This window comes from Rhinolophus hipposideros (genome assembly GCF_964194185.1).
Source record: "Rhinolophus hipposideros genome assembly, chromosome: 8".
NCBI classification, from domain to species: Eukaryota; Metazoa; Chordata; class Mammalia; order Chiroptera; family Rhinolophidae; genus Rhinolophus; species Rhinolophus hipposideros.
In genome coordinates, this window is record NC_138054.1 from 4,179,440 (window position 1) to 4,200,373 (window position 20,934).

The 20,934-nt window shown below is 40.2% G+C and overlaps 1 protein-coding gene across 7 annotated transcripts in view; it reads left to right on the top strand.

Moving 5' to 3' along the window:
* The first annotated feature begins 2,205 nt into the window (after positions 1–2,205).
* The window catches only part of RIPK1 (receptor interacting serine/threonine kinase 1), a 39,854-nt gene continuing 21,125 nt past the window's right edge, over positions 2,206–20,934 (top strand). The window contains exons 1-6 of one of the 7 annotated variants that reach the window (XM_081056611.1): positions 2,206–2,591; positions 9,592–9,800; positions 10,592–10,748; positions 13,061–13,198; positions 14,518–14,746; positions 16,495–16,644. In XM_081056611.1, the coding sequence (XP_080912737.1) occupies positions 9,649–9,800; positions 10,592–10,748; positions 13,061–13,198; positions 14,518–14,746; positions 16,495–16,644 (826 nt within the window). In that variant the 5' untranslated portion in view covers positions 2,206–2,591; positions 9,592–9,648. Of the gene's footprint in view, positions 2,592–2,727; positions 2,746–3,126; positions 3,311–9,591; positions 9,801–10,591; positions 10,749–13,060; positions 13,199–14,517; positions 14,747–16,494; positions 16,645–20,934 lie in introns of those variants that run through there. The other 6 variants (XM_081056615.1, XM_081056612.1, XM_081056616.1 and 3 more) reach the window with 6 other exon arrangements.

The window sequence follows — 20,934 nt, forward strand, 5'->3', positions numbered from 1 at the left end:
ACAGTGAGATATTTCCTGGCAACTCCATATAAAATTGTGATACATTAACCACACTACGTGCACATCTCCTATCCAACTTCGGTGCTCTCTTTCTCTCTTAGCACTCACCATTAACATACTACATAGTTTACTCATTTATTCATTCATCTTCCCCGTTAGAATGTAAACTCCACAGGGGCAGAGATTTTTTATTTATTCACAACTGAGTTTTTAGTGCCAAGAACAGATGCACTATAAATATTTATTGAATGAATGAATGCCTTTTTGTATCATTTGTATCTACCATCAGATACTCTTGTATCTAGTACCTGCTTGGCATACGGTAGTCAGAAATGTCTGCTAAATGAATAGGCTCCTTTCATTGTATATATATAATTTTATTGTTTACAGCAGTTTTAGTTTCACAGCAAAACTGAGTGGAAAGAGCAGAGTGTTCCCACATATTCTACACTCTCACCAAAACAAAACAAAAAACACAGCCTCTTCCACTATTTTGCACCAGTGTGGTACGTTTGTTACAATTAACCAACTGACACATCATTATCAAGCAAAGTCTATAGTTTACATTTGGTTTCACTCTTTTGTACATTCATGGGTTTAACAAATGTGTACTGTATTCACCATTGTAGTATCACACAGAATGATTTCACTGCCCTAAAAAATCCAGTGCTCTACCTATTCATCCATCCCACCACAAAAAACCTGAGAACCACAGATTTTTTTTCACTGGTTCCATAATTTTGCCTTCTCTAGAATGTCAGTTGGAATCATATATTATGTACCTTTTTTCAGATTGCCTTCCTTCACTTAGAAATAAGCATTTAAGATTCCTCCATGTCTTTTTGTGGTTTGATAGCACATTTCTTTTTAACACCGAATAATATTCCATTGTATGGGTGGACCACAAGTTTTTTGCCCATTCATTCCCTGAAGGACAATATTGGCTGTATTCAAGTTTTGCCAATTAGAAATAAAAGTGCTATAAACATTTGCATGCAGGCTTTTGTATAGATGTAAGCTTTCAACTCATTTGGTGAATATCAAGACATGTGGTTGCTGGATCATATGGTAGGCTGTTTTTACCTTAAAAAATAAAACTGTCAAACTTTCTTCCAAAGTGGCTGTACCAATTTGCATTCACACCAACAATGAATGAGAATTCCTATTGTTCCACATCGTCACCAACATTTGGTGTTGTCAATATTTTGGATTTTAGTCGTTCTAACAGGTGTGTAACGTGGTACCTATTATTTTTTCAAATTTGCAATTCAATAATGACCTATAATGGTGAGCATATTTTCATATGCTTACTTGCCATCTGTATTGTCACATGTCTATTAGATCTTTTGCCCATTTTCTACTTGGGTTGTTTCTTTTCTTAATTGTTGAGTTGTTTTCAATATACAGTTGACCTTTGAACAAGAGGTGGGGCTGTGGGGTGCCCACAACCTATGCAGTCCAAGATCTGGGTATAACTTAAGCCTGCCTTCCAAACATGAAAATACTGTTGAAACTTGAACAAGGCAGGTTTGAACCGCGTGGGTCCACTTAAACACAGATTTTTAAATACTCCTGTATGTGGACCCGCGCAGTACATAACAGTTTTTTAAGGGTCTTAAAAAATGTATTTTGAATAATAGTCCTTTATCAGATATGTCTTTTCCTTTATCAGATATGTATTTTGCAAATATTTTCTTCCAGTTTGTGGCTTCTCATTCTCTTGACTATACAATATATAATCACGCTGTGTATTATTTGCTTTTTAATAGAGAACTTTATCAAGCTTTTCCCATTTTTCTTGAAGGTTTCCTAATCACCATTTTAAAGGGCTGGAAAATAATATCACATTTCCCCCAGCACAGCCCCACAGAGCAGATATTATTACCCCCCCTTTACAGGTGAAGAGAGGTAAGAGAATGGTACTGTGCCTGAGGTTCAGGCACCGCGTAACCTGCGGAGCTCAGAACTGCCCGGGAGACCTCGCCAGTGCCGTTTACTCAGCTAAGCGGCCTCTCCCTCAAGGCGGAGGTTTCTAGGAGTAGGTCATTAACTTTTCTTTGGCCTTCCACTCTTTCAAATAAGCAGAAGTGGGGTACTTTGGCTGACAGATCTTGGGGAGCCACGCCCCGAGGGCCGCGGGGCGGGCGCTCTCCTCCCCCGCCGCCCCGCAGGAGGCGGAGCGAGCCGTCCCCGCCCCTCCGCCTGGGGCGCTCACTCATTCGTCGCTGGGACGGCGCCGACTCCGGACAGGCCTCCGCGCGCAGGGGCGCTGGCTGGCCCTCGCCTCCAAGGGCCAACCGCGCTGTCCCAGCGAGGCGACAAGGGCGAGCCACTCAGCGGGACGCGCGCGGCACGGCGGCGCCCACAGAGCCGGGCGCGGTGAGCGCGGGGCGGGGCGGCCACTCTGCGTGTCCCCAAGCCCGCTGAGCTCTGGACCGGGTGACCTGCCCCGCAGGACTCGGGCTTCCTCCCCCGGCGCGCCCCAGCGAGGCGGCGGCGAAGTCGGAGTAATTCCTGAAATTCCCACCGCTGCTTCTTTCCTCACTCGGGACTGGGGAAGTTTGCCGCGGAAACGAAAGTAAATAACTCGGGTGCGTCTGCGCGGTGGCGGTGGCAGCGCCGCCAGATTCCGGGCGAGGTCCGCTTCTAGGCAGGGGGCGGGGCTCCCTGGTGGGCGGGGCTGTGGGCGGAGAGTGGGCCGGTTGGCTACTGGGTGGGGCACTTGTCATTCCCGGAAGTCGGTCTGTGAGTAACCTTGTTGAGGGGATTGACCGGGAGAGCAGCTTCTAGGCTCTGGGCCTCGTGTGGAAAAGTGTTGTCTTGGTTATTAGGTGGCTGTAATCAGCTGTAATCGGATGGCCATCTGCCGTGGCTAGGTGTCCATTAGCTGTTACTGGGTAGCCGTTAGTCACTAATATAACTGTTGTGGCTATGCTGGCAAGGGGGTTGGTTGGCAGAGAAGTGGATGGCAGATTGCGGCTAGCAAGTGGCGTTAGCAAGCGGATTGTGGATTGCAGATCCTGTCGATCCTTCTTCCTGTGCCTCGCCTGGCCGCCGGGGAGACGGGATTGCAGGAAGACCCCTCATTGGGGTACCAGTGGATGTTTGCTTTTGTGTCTCGGTCAGGCGCCAGCGAGAATATAGTGGTATGACTCCCCTATCTATGGCTCCGTGGGTGTTCCGTTTTGGCCTCACCGTATCCTGTGTTCTTGTGTGGGGAGCGGGACCAGAGTCCCTGCATTATACTTGTCATATTCCCGGAAATCGGGTGGTGGATCCAATTTCCCCTGCACCTACTCGGGAGGACGAGGTGAGCGGATGCCCCGCAGCAATCGGGGTCTTGTACTCAGTTTTAAAATCCCAGATATCTGTCAGCCAAAGGAGCCCGTCTTTATTTTGTTTTAAAGCAAATTAGGAGGACAAAAGAAAAGAGGAAATGTTACCCAGTCCTAGAAACTTCCACCAGAGTTCCGGGAAGTCAGGTGCAGAATTGTTAACTGTCCAAGTCTCTGCGGCTCTCAGGCTTGCGGGAGGTTTCAGTGTAAATCAGTACTAGAGTGGAGAGACCTGACCTCAGGTCACTATAACAGTGTGACGTAGGAACACACCTTTCGTTGTTATTATCTTTGTTGTTTTGGTAGGGGTGATGGGTTTTCATTGCAGTATCATTATGATACAATCATATATGCCCTTCATAATAGGGTAAATAGATGTCTCTAGTTGGGACTTCTTACCAACCTTTTGAAAGAACATTTTGCTGTTGTTGCATTTGAGGCAGTAGCGGGTTGCAAACAGTGAAAAGCATTTCTGCGTAATCTTAGACGTGAACTGGCAAATGGGAAAGAAGGGTCTACAGCCACATTGACAAAAGGGACAAATGTCATAACGCATGGAAGCCTCTTCACTGGTCAGTGACATTTGCTTTTATGAAATGCTGCAGAATCTTTTCAGGGTTTTGAAGAGGATTAGCTACATCCTTCTCTCTTAAGCACTTGACAAAAGCCCACAGGAGTGGGTCTTTGCGCCTTTCTGACGGTTTGTCTCTTCCTTGCTCAGAACTCTTGTTTATCTTGGACAAAGCCTGAGACTGTTAAAATCAACCAACTTTGCAGAAGTTCTTTTGGTCTTTAAACCACTACTATTAATTCTTCCCTAATTTACACTTGAAGAAATCAAAATTCAGAGTGAACTTTGGAATGTAGAGTGACTTAGTACTTAATTTGCATCTTGTAACCACCAGATTGGTACAGTAGTAACGAAGATATTACGGTCAATTAGAAATGTACACCTGAAGCTGAAGCTGAACAATAATGAACGTCGACTACAATTTTATATATATGTGTATATATGTATGTGTATACATATATATATGTGTGTGTGTATATATATATATATATATATATATATAGTTACAAGAAGCGGAGTACAGCATTAGAATAGAGACAATGGAAATGAAATGGCTGTGTGCGATGTCAGAGGGGTAGTGGATGGGGGGAGAGGTGTTGTCACTGTGTGAGGGATATAAATGATAAATGTCTAACTATTACATTGTTTTGTGCACCTGAAACTAATAAAAAAGATGTTAAAAAAAGAAATGTAGAAAACTGCCTTTTTCTAAACAAAATGAAGACTAAACTTGCTTCAAACAGAATTTAAAACTTATTATTACTGATAAAACAGCAGTAACAATTACTTTAATTTTCATTTTCCTCTATCTGCACTATATTCAGCACTAGAGATACATTCTACTTTCAAGATTGTGAATATTAATGAGAATTAATAAAAATTTCTAAAGTACCAACTTCCAAAATGGTAGACTTATTTGGTGCTTATTAATCTGTAACATGTTACTACCACTAATATTATCTGGGAGTTTGAAAAAAATAGCTTCCCATACTTTGGTTGGATATTATACTCTGACTGTATTAATCAATAACTGAATATTGATTTTGAACCACATATTTTCATGTTTTTAAAATTTAGTCTGTACATACTCATTTAATATAGGTGAGCAAGACTCTATCTATCTATCTATCTATCTATCTATCTATCTAGATATCTATATATGACGTATATAACAGGCCAGTGTGTTTTCATTGATTGCTGTGTAACAGGGCTTTATAATGTGATTTTCTACCTGCCTACATTCAGTGTTTTTGTGACTCTTGGGTATCTAAACCACTCACAAGGCCTTCCTAAGATATTCAGTACTAAAGTTGAATCACTAAAGGGGATAAGGGGGAAAAACAAAACAAAACAAAAATCATTGGGAACAGTGCAAAAGAGGCATAAGATTAAGTACGGCCAGACTAACCCAGCGAACTGTACCAACTGTAGAACAGACTTGGGTCAGGAACCAACCTCACCAAGTGCAGTGGACCTACCTGGAAGCCTTCACCTGAGCTCCATCATACTTGTAGGAGGCACTGCAAATGCTAGCTGGTCTTGGCAAATTTGAAGAGGCAAATTAGGGCTGAAGGAGAGACGCCAAATAGAACTCATAAAACTGAAATTTTATACCCAAATAGGCATATTTCAGGATATATAATTCCTTCTGTTTCTTTACTCTGTGAGTGTTTTTAAAATGTTATTAAACATTCATATACAACATCATTTTTGAAAACTGCTAGATGTATTTCAGCATATGGATGGGCTATAACTTATTCTTTCCTCTGTGCATGTAAATTGTTTTATATACTTTTTGTTCTTTGTAATATTATTGGGAATATCCTTGTATATGCATAATCTTTATCAGCATCTCTGATTTGATTCCTCAGAATAAAGAAATATTGAGTGAAGGAATTATTCCCTTTAAAAATAAATTTTATTATAAATGTAATTTGTGTTTATTGTAGAAAATTTGTAAAATGTAATAAGTGTAAAGAAGAAAGTAAAAATCACCCTGCCATCCAGATACAATCCTTGCTAACATTTTGATGTCTTTCGTTATGTCTTTTTTTCTGTACATATAATCTGTATGTATATCTGTCTTATTTATAGATTATAATTTTGAATGGCCAATAATATTCCATTTTATGAATGTGCTATTATTTATTTAACTGTATCCTTTATTTTTGGACAAATAGTTCTTTTTTAAAAACAGATAGTTCTTTTTTTAATGATCAACTGCCGTGTGTCAGGTTTTTTGCTAAGCACTGGAGACCGTTTGCAAGACAATTTCCTGCCTTCTGTGAGCTTAATTAGAAATAATTATCAAATTACAGCTGCTTTACTGTTTAAAGGGAGAAATACAGTGTGCTGTGAAAGTTTCTAATGGGAAGACTTAGGGTGGCTTCCCTGAGGATATGACTTTTGGCTGAGACCTGAAGGATGAGCAGCATCTAGCCAGGAGAAGAATGCGCCCTAAAGGGGTTGCAGGGGGAGATGGGATAAATTACCCTCATAAGATGGATTCTGTATACTCCAGAGGATCTATAGGAAATGGAAAAGGAGGCCTAACTCAAATGCTAAAACATGTTTTACCTCTTAGGCCCTCCACCTCCCTGTCCTTCTCGCAAGGATTGGTAGGTAGAGAGCTGCTGAGCAGAGTGATTCCAGCTGCACTTGGCATTCTCCAAGCTGAGTAAAATGGGATAAATGTGGATGAATGTGAGTGGCTCGGCCAACCACAGCCAGAGCCATAAAGCAGGCAACAGATGTATTTTCACGTATTGGTTCTCATATAAGTCTTACCAGTCCTGAGAGACAGTCATTATTTCCTTTTGCAAATGAGAAAATTGAGGCTTATGTAAGTTACCCAAGTCACAGGGCTAATAAATTACAATGCTAGATTTCATACAAGAGGAAGGCCTGTGCTTTTTCTGCCATCATTATGGCTTCCACTACCTTACCTTCAATTCCTGCCCTACGCTGTGGCCCCTCAGTCTTCATGTCCTTTATCTGGGCAGCCCCTGCCCCCTCTGCACCACAGATGTGCTACTTTCCTTAGGGTACTACCTCTTGTTCGGCAATATCTCATGTTACAGAAAGATGGGCCACAGTGTGCTCCACTGTTTTGATATGTACACGTGGTTGGGGAGGCTGGACCCAGCCCCGGCCTTTGTACAAAGTATAGAAGTTTGGCTACCTGCACCTGGCTACAGCAGGCCACTCACTGCACAAGACTGCCGCCAGCCTAGGCGTTTTCAGAAACCCCTCCAGGGACTTTCATTTTTTTAAACTCCCTGCTCCTCGATATTATATTATGAAAAATTTCAAAGTGCAAAGGTGAAAAGTTTTTACAGTGAACTCTCACATAGCCACCATCTGTATCATTTCACTCTGTCCATATAACTGTCCACTTATCCCTCTCTATCCACCAGTCTATCTGCAAATTAAATCGAGGATAACAGTACGCTTCTGCCTGAATGTTTCAGCATGCACACCACTAACTAGAGTTCAGTATGTTTACAGAATTTTCTTCTGGTGTAAGATTCTCAAAAGTACGTTTGTTGAGTATTGACAAGTACTTATGCCTGTATAACCTTAACCTCCACTGGGAGGCTAGAACATTAGCCTCACCCCAGAAAGCTCCCTCAGGCCTTATCCTACTCAATCCACACCTTTCCCTCAGGCAACCTGTGTTTCTTCTCCCAACACAGATTAGTTTGTTCTAGAACTTCATATAAATGGAGTTATATAGTATGCTTTTGTATAAGGTTTTTTTTACTCAGCATAATGTTTTTGTGACTCATTCACATTGTGTGTATGAGTAGTTCATTCCTTTTTATTGGTAGGTATACCACGATTTTTTGTTTGTTTTTTTATCCATTCTATTAATGAATAACTTTCCAGTTTGGGGATATTATGAATAAAGCTGCTATGAACATTGTACAAGTCTTTTGGGACATATGTTTTAATTTCTCTTGGGATTGGAATTGATGGGTCATAGTGTAGGTGTGTGTTTAGTTCTATAATAAACTGTCAGACTTTTTTCCATAGTGGTTGTACAATTTTATATTTCCACCAACAATGTATGAGAATTCTGGTTGCTTCATATCTTTGCCAGTATTTGGTGATATTAGCCTTTTTGATTTTGGATAGTCTAGTAGGTGTGTAGTATCCTGTTATGGACCCCCATGGATTTTTATTTTTCATTTCAGTTTGAGGGAAATGAATGAATATGAATGAATGGAAGAAAAGGAGAAGGATGAAGCAAATAATTGTGTTTAGAGATTGTATACTTCATAGCACTGATATGCAGATTCTCCAAATCCTCATCCTTTTCACATCTTCCTATTCTTTTTAGAGAGTGCATTGTTCTTTTTATATTCTTCAGATTCCTTCTTTTGTACATAATCGCTTTAAACCTTTTTATTTTCTAAAAGGTTATATAGTATGCTTTTAAACTATTATTCAGTAGTTTAATTACCTGAGGTTCTTTGGTACCTAATACTGCTGTTTGTTTTATCTACTGGTCTGGCTCATGATGAACTTTTGTGTTTTATAATTTTGGAAAGGGAGTTCATGTTAAGTTAGGCTTTATTTCTGGGCATCTTGTCTGGCCTGGCTTGAGGATGTTTTGTTTGCTTTAGCCTTATAATCCAGGAAAGCAATTAGTCTGTGACCACTTTCTATATAAAAGTTCTTAGTTTGGGGGATCCTGGCTATAAGAGGAGTATAAATTAAAAGCTTAAATCTATTTGAGAACAAACCCAAGGTTATGAATTCACACAGAGACATTTTTTATACCCCATGCCCAGTCTAAGACACAAGTTCCTTTGCTAGTGGGCTGCTTTTGTTCTAGTCCATCCTTCCATTGAGGGGTAGGGTAGCACATTGAGGAGTGCCGTGTTAAGGGGGGTGGGGGTCTTTGTTTCAACCCTCTTTTCTTGCATTCTCTGACCTCAGCTCCTGTCCCTGTCTGGGCTTTAATCCCTGACCTCTGGATGTCGAGGTTAGTAGTGCCCCAGAGGGCCACTGTCTTAGTTCAGCTGCTGTAACAAATTCCCACAGACTAGGTATCTTAAACAATCGACATTTAATTCTTACAGTGCTAGAGGCTAAGAAGCCCACAGTCAAGGTGTGGTGAGGGCTCACTTCCTGTTGTGCAGATGGCGGTCCTCATTGTATCTTCACAAGGTGGAAAGAGAGAGAATGTCTTTTATAAGGACATTGATCTCATTCAAGAGGTCTCTACCCTCATGACCTAATCACCCTCCAACGGCCCCTCCTCCTAATACTGCTACACTGGGGTTAGGACTTCAACATATGAATTTGGGGGTGGACACAAACAATTATGCCACAGCAGCTGCCGAGTGGGCCACAGCCTCATGACCAGTGCCCTGTCTGTTTTCAGTCCCTGAACTTCTTTCCTTTCCACTGAGCTTAGCGGTACACAGGAGTGGATGCTTGTATTATGTTACAAGGAGGGCTTTTAAATTTTCTAGTCTTCCATGTTGCCAGAAATGAAAGTCTAAGGAATAAAAATTGTAGTCTTCCGTGATTCTTAGAAATGTGAAAGAAAAAGTTCATCATACAGACTATAAGTCTGTTAAAAATAAAGGCACACCAAGCATATGGTGGAACTTTATGTAAGTTTTTTAAATAATGACTTTTTTGTACTGAGACGTCCTCTTGTTTCCTTTACAGGGCACAGCTCTAAGAGGGGGAAAGGTGTATTTTTGAGCGTTTGGAAGGAAACCAGACATGTCATTGGATGACATTAAGATGAAGTCCAGTGACTTCCTGGAGAAGAAGTATCTAGACAGCGGAGGCTTCGGAAAGGTGTCTTTGTGTTTACACAGATCGCATGGACTCGTAATTCTGAAAAAGGTGTACACGGGGCCCAAGCGCACTGAGTGAGTTGGGAGCAGGGTTTTGGGGGGCGCGGGGGAATCCTACTGCAGGTTGACGGCGGGAAGCAGTCATTGCGCAGATGCAAGAGCCAGCAGTGGATAAACGTGGTACAGGCTTTAGAATGGGACAGACGTAGTGTGTCAGCACACGGGCGTCAAGTCAACCCTCAACCCTGGAAGGTGGTTATTATTCCTGTGTTGCTGGTAAGGATTCTGAGGCTGGTTAGTGAAAAGTTTACAGCTAGTAAATACTGGAAGAGAAATGAAGGGTAGGAAATAGAGAAAGGAGAGGACATCAAGGGTGGTGAGGAAGGGAATGGAAAGGAAATGGGAGGGATCAGTGAAGACAGACTTAATTTAACTGCTTTACATTTTTATGAAGACTAAGTATGGAAAAGAAAAAAAAAACACATTGGTTCATTAATTAGCTGTTCCAGGAACTCGATGAAGTAGTTTTTCTTCTCTCTCTTGTTGCCAGAGTGATTATGAGAGAGGCTGCATTTTTTATTATACTGTCCAGCACCGTCCTTTTTTCAGGCGGTTTCCTTGCTGCTGTTCATTTACATTCCTTGAGCACTCCCTGCCGGTCCCTGGGAAGGAGGAATATAAAGATGAATGAGAAACTACTCTGCCTTCTAAAGCTAGTCTGTGCCTGGCAGAGACCAACACATGAACAGCCAGTGACAAAAGCATGTGCGATGGGGTGCACTGAAGGTGGATACTGCGTTTCTCGGGGGCACAAAGGGAAAAGGGGTGAACTCTGCCTGTGCCAACGGCACTTTTCCCTCCCACAGGTACAATGAATCCCTCCTTGAGGAGGGCAAGATGATGAACAGGCTGAGGCATCAGCGGGTGGTGAAGCTCCTAGGCGTCATCATAGAAGAGGGAAACTACTCTCTGGTGATGGAGTACATGGAAAGGGGTAACCTGATGCGTGTGCTGACAGCTGAGGTACTGTAGGGAGGCTCTGTGGGGCTCCGCCCAGGCGCAGTGACTTGGGTGCTGCTTGTCTGTTGCACTTAGCGCTTGGTCGTGTTTTTAGCTTGTTGGTGTAAAACCATCCTTTTGTTTTGCGGGATATTTTGGATTTTCTGAAGTCAACCCTCATTAAATCTTCCTTGACTTTCCCTGCCCCGAGGGTGGTCTTGCCCTCCTCTCAGTCCCTGCAGAGAGTTTAGTTGTGTGTGTCCCTTTTGTCAGCCACTGTAAGGTCTACAATTCAGAGACGGGCCCTGTCTTCCTGGAGCACACAGTCCGATGTGAGCAACGTGCATAACGGATAACAAATATTGATTGATTCATTAAAGGATGTACTCTGTAAAGGACTGTATGAGAAGACAGAATACACGGAATTGCACTTGGAGACTATTTAAGAAACTTACAGCTCAGATATAGAACATTAGAGGCAATGATAATGGATAAGTAAGACCAAAAACAGGAAAATAAAAATTGTGTACCAAAATCAAATAACTAAAGCATTTTTAAGAGTTCATGTATTTATTAAGAGCAAGGCCTCGTGCTAGTTGCTCAGGAACCAGTAGCAAATATGAACTAGTAGCAAATATGACACAAAGTAAAAGGGGACAGATAGGTAAGGGAACGGTATAGTGTGTGGTGTTTTGTTAGACAACCTCATCGTGTGCTATGGGAACACGAGGAGAGGCGAACACCCCAGCGTGGAATGGATAAGGAGGGATTCCAGAAGGAGGATGCTTGAGTCAAGGACAAATAGAGGTTTTGGAGCAGAGAATTAGGGACCAAGTGTTCCAGGCAGAGAGAATGGCATGTGCAACGGGATGAGAATTATGCCAAATTTGGAAACTGCAAAAAACTGGGTGTTGCCAGAGCATAGATTGCCTTGGGGGGGGGGGGGATATGACTGTCTTTACGGCAGATAGTCCCCCTTTTCCCATCTTCTCCCCTGTCTCCACAACTGCCGAAGCTATGCCAATTCTTTTAAATCACAGGCATCTCTCACAAATACCTGTGGGAAAGATAAAAGACTTGTGCACATTGTATTATAATTTGATCCAATTGCTCTTCTACCCCAAACTAGGTCAGATCAGTTGTATGAAGTAAGTAGGCATTTTGATTGGGAGATAAATCATTTGGGACAAGAAGCATTCTGGGGGGTCAGTCAATGATGACATATACTAATTGGGGCTCAAGAAGAAAATAAGGAGGACATAGGTAGAGAAGCAGACAGAGGGATGAGAAGGGGATCTACTTTGCTTGCTCAGAATTTTTCCCTAAATCCAAAGTGTACCATGCAAGAAGGGAAACTGGCATTTTTTTGTAGGGTACTGATCAGATTATGAATACTATAGTTCAGCTACATTATGAGTTAAATATTGTTTTTTGGGGGGGTTGACTTGGGAATCTAACTTCCATCATTTAAAATTTTCTCCTGTTTACCAACTAACATACACATGAACTTTTGGGAAACAGACTGTTTGTAAACTAGTGACTGCAGGTGCATGTGTGCATACACACAGAGTGAATTTGTGTTTTTCAGTGTTAAGTGAATCGAATTACTACAAATAGAAACTGGAATTGTCTATATTAACATAGATATTCATGTAATTAGAATACAATTGTGAGAGTGACCTGAGGTTCTACAAAAACCTGAAGTACGTAATAACAAATCACAAAATAGATACTACATTCATTTCAGGATTAAGATTATGTTATCTCATAGATTAATCTTTACATGTTTGTAATCAGTGTGAACATATTCCCTTGTATTCTTTTTTCTGTTAATGTTATTCATACATGCATTTCCATGACATTTTTCAAATATTTAAAATATAATAGAACATCATATTAGTATACCATACAGAATATTTGTTTGTGGTTTTTTGTTTTTTTGTATATGTATTTATCCATTCATTCACCAAACATTCCATGTACCATTCTAGGTAGTAAGCATACATCCTAAGTAATATAATTATTATTATTATAATTATAGTAATAATATTTTGTCTTCCAGAAGTTTAATTATATAGCATTTTTATACATTGCTGTATTGTCATGGAAGTTTTATTCTTACACTGACAAAACACACGACTGATACCTTACCACCAGGATGAGCTCTTTCTTCAAAAGGGGGCTTGTTTTACAATGTCAGTAGCGCTGCAGAGAGTAAGTGAAGGCAACCTGGTAACTGGATCGTCAGGTACAGACCCCACGACTCTTGAGTGAAATAGTTGCTTTGGCCTGTTTGATTACCTTTCCATTTCATGACTCAATATTACTTGTTTCAGGTCAGCATCCCCCTTTCTGTAAAAGGAAGGGTAATTATGGAGACCATTGAAGGAATGCAGTATTTACATGCAGAAGGTGTAATACACAAGGACCTAAAGCCTGAAAATATCCTCGTTGATAATGACTTTCACATTAAGGTAAACCATAATCTAAAGACTTCTAGAAGATTGGGGTAATTTACTTTTAATTCTTCACTGTAAATACATTTCTGTGCATGGTAGACTCTAAGGAAGACCTGGCTTATTTTAATTGGTGATGGTGATGCCTAAAGGCTCTACCAAGGATTGAAAAGAAAGATACAGACTTGATGGAGTTTATATTTTGTATGTATTCATTTACTTTCATCTGCATTTTTTATCTGTTTCCTTTTGCAAACTCCACCTGTTACATTACATGAAAGGAAACAATAGAGAGGGATTTTGCTGTTGTTCACTCCAGAGCAAGATTTAACTAGGCAGGTCATTATAGCTAATTGGTTCTGGCAGCAGGACTCCAAAGTGGAAGAATCTGAAAGGGGAAGCGGACTGGGGGAAGGACTGAGGAACTGCTTTCATGGGCGTCACTCTGCTAGAACATTCTGTTGCTAATACTTCGTCCTAATCTTGGATGGATTTTATTCCTGTCTGTAAAGGAAGGTTCCTTTTTTACATTAATAATGTTATCTCTTATGTTCTGGGTTAGAATCTATGGATTTTATGTAATCACATACCAAAATTCATCCCCAAGTGCTTGGATTCCTAGAGACAAAACTGAAACTGTCACCGCTCATTTCTTCGTAACTGTATTGTCCTGTCATTTTGCCCTGCCACTTCCCTCTTTGTTTTGTGTCTGACCTTGGTATTTTTCTCTCTGCTTTTTTGTCGGTTTTTCTCCTCCTTCCCATCCCATCTCTTCTTAGGTTTAGGATACCGACTGAATACAAGCAGCAACACAGTCCTTAGGCTCAGTGGGTCTGGAATCCCTAGAAACTTGCATCCATGGTTTTCTGGACACCATTTGGAAAAATAGAAGGTGCAGTATGTAGTCACCATCTGCTATACGAGTCTGCTGGAAAGAAAATGCTTTTTTTCCTCTAGCTCCAGAAATAGTTGATAAGCATATGTAGAATTAATGAGGGATTAGAACAAATATGTTTTGTTGTTGTTCATGTCAGAAATGTCTTGTTTTGCCTCCTCCTTTCTCCCCCCAACTCTGCCAGCAAATTTCCTGTTTTTTTAATTGCATAAGAATTGAGATAACTAAAATTTCATGTGGACATTTCTTACGGGAGATTTTCCAAAAAGCTGAGGAAACAACAAAGTTTCTATCAGTCTGTTCAGAAGTAGCTGTTGTAAACCTATCCAGTGCCACTATTTCTGGAAAATTCCCTGTAACTCACATAAGCCCCTAATTTAAAGACAAATCGGATGTGCTTGTAGCCTTCACAGAACAATCCTGTTGGTTTGATCTCTTGCAGATAGCTGATCTTGGCGCCGCTTCATTTAAGACGTGGAGTAAGCTGACTAAAGAAGAACATAATGAGCAGAGGAAAGTGAATAGTCCTTCTAAGAAAAATGGCGGCACCCTCTGCTACATGGCCCCTGAGCACCTGAACGACATCAATGCAAGGCCCTCGGAGAAGTCAGATGTGTACAGCTTTGCCATAGTGCTTTGGGCAATATTTGCAAATAAGGAGCCATATGAAAGTAAGACATTTATAAAGGAGTGGGATTTGGGTATTAATCAAAATTGTGAAATGAAATAATGGCTTTCAGTGAAGTCAGTTAAGATTTAGAATTGTTTGTTCATCTAGTGTCTGTCTGATTCCACTAGACTGTAAGCTCCACAAAGGCTGGGACCACATCTGATTTATTCAGTGCTATTCCCTGAGTATCTATACACATAATGCCTAGGATGTAGTAGGTACTCAATACATTTTTGTTGACTGAATGAGTAATCTCAGTTTAGGAATCAGGAATCACGGAACAAGTAGGAGCCTTGATAATACATCTAAGTTTGGGAGGTACCGTAAAATTCCCAGCTTCTTCTGAAACAGGAAGGCTTGCATATGAGGACTAACCTTTCATATTACAAGTCATACACTTCATACTTTCATCCATTCACTTACTCCTTCATTGAGGAATTATTTCAGAATTTATGTGGGCACTTTCATCAGAATTGGAAATACAGAGATGAGAAAGACATGGTTCGTGCAGGGGAACAGATACATAAGTAGTCATTCCTCAGTTTGTTAAGTGCTTAAGTTAATAGCCATTTTCCTATCTGTTCTTCATCGGGTGATTATTAGCTCCCATGGTTTAGTGGTCACCTCCTTGCCTCTCAAATCTCTTATCTGTAGTCCTGGCCTGGACACCCACTTCTCTGTTATTCAGATCCATTACACGTACCAGAGGAACCCCAAAGCAATATCCCCCCAAACAAATTCATCTTCCAATTGCTCTCCCCGTCATTCACTCAGCTTTGTTCCTCTTCTCATGACAGCAGATGGCATCACCATCCACCTACTGAGTTGCCTGACCAGAAACCTTAGTCATCTCAGACTCAACCTTGTCCCTCTTCTCCTACTTCCAATCAGTCATTAAAACCTATGGTTTTAAGGTACATATATGATTCAAGGTACATCCTGAATCCATCCACTTCTGCTCGGCACCACCAGACTCTGTTTAGTTCAAACAATTTGTATTTCTATTGCAAGCTCGTCATGCACATCTACCATTCACGCTGTCACCCAGCTGGTAATCCCAGAAGGGAGTAGGACCATCTCACTCATGTGTTTAAAATCCTTCCAAGGCTCCCTGTGGCCTAAGGATAAAGTTTAGATTCCTCAGTATACAAGGCCCTTTCTGATTTGGCTTTTGCTTCTATCTCTAGCCTTATTCCTTGCCTCTCTTTCCTTAGTTAATGTGCCCAGTTATATTGAACTACTAATTTCTGGGATACACCATGATTTCTGAAACTTCCAATCTGTTTATATTCTGCTTCCCTAGCCCAGAATCATCCTCTCTGAGTTCTCCTTCCCCGTTTTTTACCTAGATAACTCCTGCTTATTTTTCGGGACCCAACAAAGCATTCTCGGAACTTCTAGTAAAGGCTGTGTTATCAGAACCCCTCAAACTTATTTTGTGAGTGGCTATTATCATGCTATATTTTAAGTTACTCTCATTAATATTCCGTTTGTTCTACCAGGAGGCAGCTTTCTTGTGAATGCTGTTTTTCATCTACCAAAATTAAAATTTTGTTTCATTATTACTACAATGGAAGATGTCAGCTCCTTGCCACAGGGCCATTCTGCCCCTGCTGGATGAGGCAGCTACACTAAAAGCATACCCTAGGCAAAGACAGATTGGTGGTATTGTCCAAGGTTTGCCACCTCCCTGCCTGGGAGGAGCAGGACCTGAAAGACAGTCTCAACTTAAGCTCCCTTGCTTTATAGATGCTATCTGTGAGCAGCAGTTGATAGTGTGCATTAAATCCGGGAATAGGCCAAATGTGGAAGACATCATTGAGTACTGCCCTAAGGAGATTATCAGCATCATGAAGGAATGCTGGGAGGCGAATCCGGAAGTCCGGCCAACATTTACTGGTAAGGGTGTTTTTTGTGACTGTGTAAGATCACTTGTGTGGCGATTTTCCTAGTAAGATGTCAGGAAGTTGCTTTGAATATTAAGAAAACTGGGTTCCATTTGTGATTTCAAACTCATGTTTTAGATTTTAAATGTTTAGTTCAACGAAAGATTCCATACCTCCTCGAAGCACAAAGGCATTGAAGGCCCTCTTGTGTGTGTTTTTTTCATAATTAACTTTTTAAAAATTGTGTTATACATAACACATAGGTTACCATTTTAACCATTCTTAAGTGTATAATTCAGTGGCATTACGTACATTCATAGTGTAGTACATCCAGCACCACAGTCCATCTCCAAAGCTTTTTTATCTTTCCCAGCTGAAACTCTACCATTAAACAACAACACCCCCATGTTTCTCTCCCCCAGCCCTTGTCAACCACCTTTCTACTTTCTGTCTCTCTGAATTTGACTACTTTGGTACCTCATTATAAGAGGAATCATACAGTATTTGTCTTTTTGTGCCTGGCTTATTTCATTGAGTGTAATGCCCTCAAGGTTCATCTATGTTGTAGCAGGTATCAGAATTTCCTTCCTTTTTATTGCTGACTGGTATTCCACTGTATGTAGACACCACATTTTGTTTATCCACTCATCTGTTGATGGATACAACTTGGGTTGCTTCCACTGACCTTGTTTCTTAGCTTCTTTTATCTCTTTTTTCTCCCTTTGTGTAGCTGGCATCTTTGGAAATGTATTTTGTCAGATTGGGCCTGTAGTAGAGGAAGAAGGAAAGGGATATGGATTTGTCACATGCTTGCACCTCTTCCCATTCCTCTATGTTACCAAGGATCTTGCTAAGATCCTAGGCAGAGGAAAGAAGAAAATCAGAGGAAAGGGGCAGAGGACAGAAGAAAATCGGGTGAGGAAAAAATAAATAGCAGGAAAGCACTTTGGAGAATCCTGCTATGAGAAAACAGAAATGAAGCCCCGCCTACCACTACAGCCAAAGGTTTAGAAGGGTACGTAGAGGTAGTTGCCTGTTTCCTTATTCTCTTAGTCAGTCTGAATCTTCTGGCTTGGTTTCTTCTTTTCTCTCATGCCTTTTTCACTTTTTAATTGAAGTTCTTATTTTGGGATAATTATAGATTTACATGCAGCTGTGAGAAATAACCCAGAGACAAGAGGTACCCTTTACCTAGTTTCCCCCAATGATACATCTGGCCAACCTACAGTACAGTGCTAACAACCGGAATATTGACATTGAGGCCTTCGAACACAGAACATTTCTGTCACCACAAGAGTCTCTCATGTTGCCCTTTTATAGCCACACCCACCTGCCTCCCTAACCTCACCCTGCCCTCACCTCTAGATACCACTAATCTGTTCTTCATTTCTATCATTTTGTCATTTCATGAATGTTACATAAATGGAATCATAAAATACCTTTTGGGAAACTTTTGGGATCGGCTTTTTCCTACTCAGCTAATTCTCGGGAGATTCATCCAGGTTGTTATGTCTATCTATCAGTGGCTTGTTCCTTTTTATTGTTGAGAAGCACTCCATGGTGTGGATGTACCACAGTTGGTTTACTCACTCCTTAAAAGACATCTGGTTTGTTCTAAGTTTTTGGCTATTAGGAGGAAAAGCTGCTGTAAATGTTCATGTTACTGTTTTTTGTGTGTGTGTGAATAGAAGTCTTGATTTCTCTGGAATAAAGACCCAGGAGTGAAATAGCTAGATGGTATGATAGTTTCATGTTTAGGTTATTTTTGTTTTTATTTTTAGAAATTGCTAAACTGTTTTCCAGAGTGGCTCTATCATTTTATATATTCCCATCAGCAATGTAGGAGTGCCCGTTTCTCTGCATCCTTGTTAACATTTGGTGTTGTCATATTTTTATTTTAGCTATTTTGATAGGTATGTAGTGATCGCTCATTGTGGTTTTAATTTTCATTTCTCTAATCATTACTGATGTTGAATATCTTTTCATGTGCTTATTTGCCATCTGTATATCTTCTTTGGTGAAATGTTGCTTTATGTCTTTTGCCCATTTTCTAATTGGATTGCTTGTTTTTTTGCTACTGAATTGTGAGTGTTCTTTATATGTTCTATATATCATTATTTTGTTTGATTTGTGGTTTGCTAATATTTTCTCCCAATCTGAAGATTTTTGTTTTTCGTTTATTTCATTCTTTTAGTAGGGTCTTTCACAAAGTAAAAGATTTTTATTTTGATGAAGTCTAGTTCATTAATTTTTCCTTTTATGGATTGTACTTTTTTTTTTTAATTAGATTTATTGGGGTGACAATTGTTAGTAAATTTACATAGATTTCAGGTGTACAATTCTGTATTATATCATCTATAAATCCCATTGTGTGTTCACCACCCAGAGTCAGTTCTCCTTCCATCACCATATATTTGATCCTCCTTACCCTCATCACCCACCCCCCACCCCCTTACCCTCTGGTAACCACTAAATTACTGTCTGTGTCTATGAGTTTTTGTTTCTCATTTGTTTGTCTTGCTCTTTTCTTGTTTTTGGTTTATATACCATATATCAGTGAAATCATAGGGTTCTCTGATTTTTCTGTCTGACTTATTTCACTTAACATTATACTCTCAAGATCCATCCATGTTGTCACAAATGCTCCTATATCATCTTTCCTTAACGCCGAATAGTATTCCATTGTGTATACTTCTTTATCCATTCATCTATCGAAGGACATTTTGGTTGTTTCCATGTCTTGGCCACCGTAAACAAAGCTGCAATGAACGTTGGAGTATACGTGTCTCTATAGAGAAATGCTTTCAAATTTTTTGGGTAGATACCCAGGAGAGCGATTGCTGGGTCATATGGTAATTCTATCCGTAATTTCTTGAGGAACCTCCACACTGCCTTCCATAGCGGCTGCACCAGTCTGCATTCCCACCAACAGTGTATGAGGGTTCCTTTTTCTCCACAGCCTCTCCAACACTTGTTACTATTTGTCTTGTTGATGAAAGCCATTCTGACTGGGGTGAGGTGATATCTCATTGTGGTTTTCATTTGCATTTCTCTGATGATTAGCGATGTTGAGCATTTTTTCATATGTCTATTTGCCATTTGTATATTCTCTTTGGAGAAATGTCTTTTCAGGTCCTCTGTCCATTTTTCAATTGGGTTGTTTGTTTTTTTGTTGTTGAGTTTCATGAGTTCCTTGTATATTTTGGATATTAGCCCCTTATCGGAGGCACTGTTTGCGAAAATCTTCTCCCATTCAGTTGGTTGCCTCATTATTTTGTCAATAGTTTCTTTTGCTGTGCAGAAGCTTTTCAGTTTCATATAATCCCATTCATTTATTTTAGTTTTTACTTCCATTGCCTTTGGAGTCAAATTCATAAAATGCTCTTTGAACCCAAGTTCCAGAAGTTTAGTACCTATGTTTTCTTCAATGCAGTTTATTGTGTCAGGTCTTATGCTTAAGTCTTTGATCCATTTTGAATTAATTTTGGTACATGGTGACAGATAGCAGTCCAGTTTCATTCTTTTGCACGTAGCTATCCAATTCTGCCAGCACCATTTATTGAAGAGGCTGTCTTTCCTCCATTGTATGTTTTTAGCTTCTTTGTCAAAAATTATCTGTCCATATTTATGTGGTTTTATTTCTGGGTTCTCAATTCTATTCCATTGGTCTATGTGTCTGTTTTTCCGCCAATACCAAGCTGTTTTGATTATTGTAGCCCTGTAGTACAAGCAAAAATCAGGGAGTGTGATACCTCCAGTATTGTTCTTTTTTTTTTAAATTGCTTTGAGTATTCGGGGTCTTTTGTGGTTCCAAACATATCTGATGATTTTTTGTCCTATTTCTTTAAAAAATGCCATTGGGATTTTGATGGGGATTGCATTAAATCTGTATATGGCTTTGGGTAATATGGCCATTTTAACTATGTTGATTCTTCCAATCCATGAGCACGGAATGTCTTTCCATTTCTTTGTGTCTTCTTCAATTTCTTTCAAAAATATCTTATAGTTTTCAGCATATAAATCCTTCACATCCTTGGTTAAGTTTACTCCTAGGTATTTTATTCTTTTTGCTGGAATTGCAAAAGGAATTGTTTTTTCTCTCTCTTTTTCTGAGATTTCATTGTTGGTATATAGGAAAGCAATGGACTTTTGTACGTTGATTTTGTAGCCAGCAACTTTACTGTATTCATTGATTGTTTCTAATAGCTTTTTGGTGGAGTCTTTAGGGTTTTCTATATATAGCATCATGTCATCTGCAAAGAGTGACAATTTAACTTCTTCATTCCCAATTTGGATGCCTGTT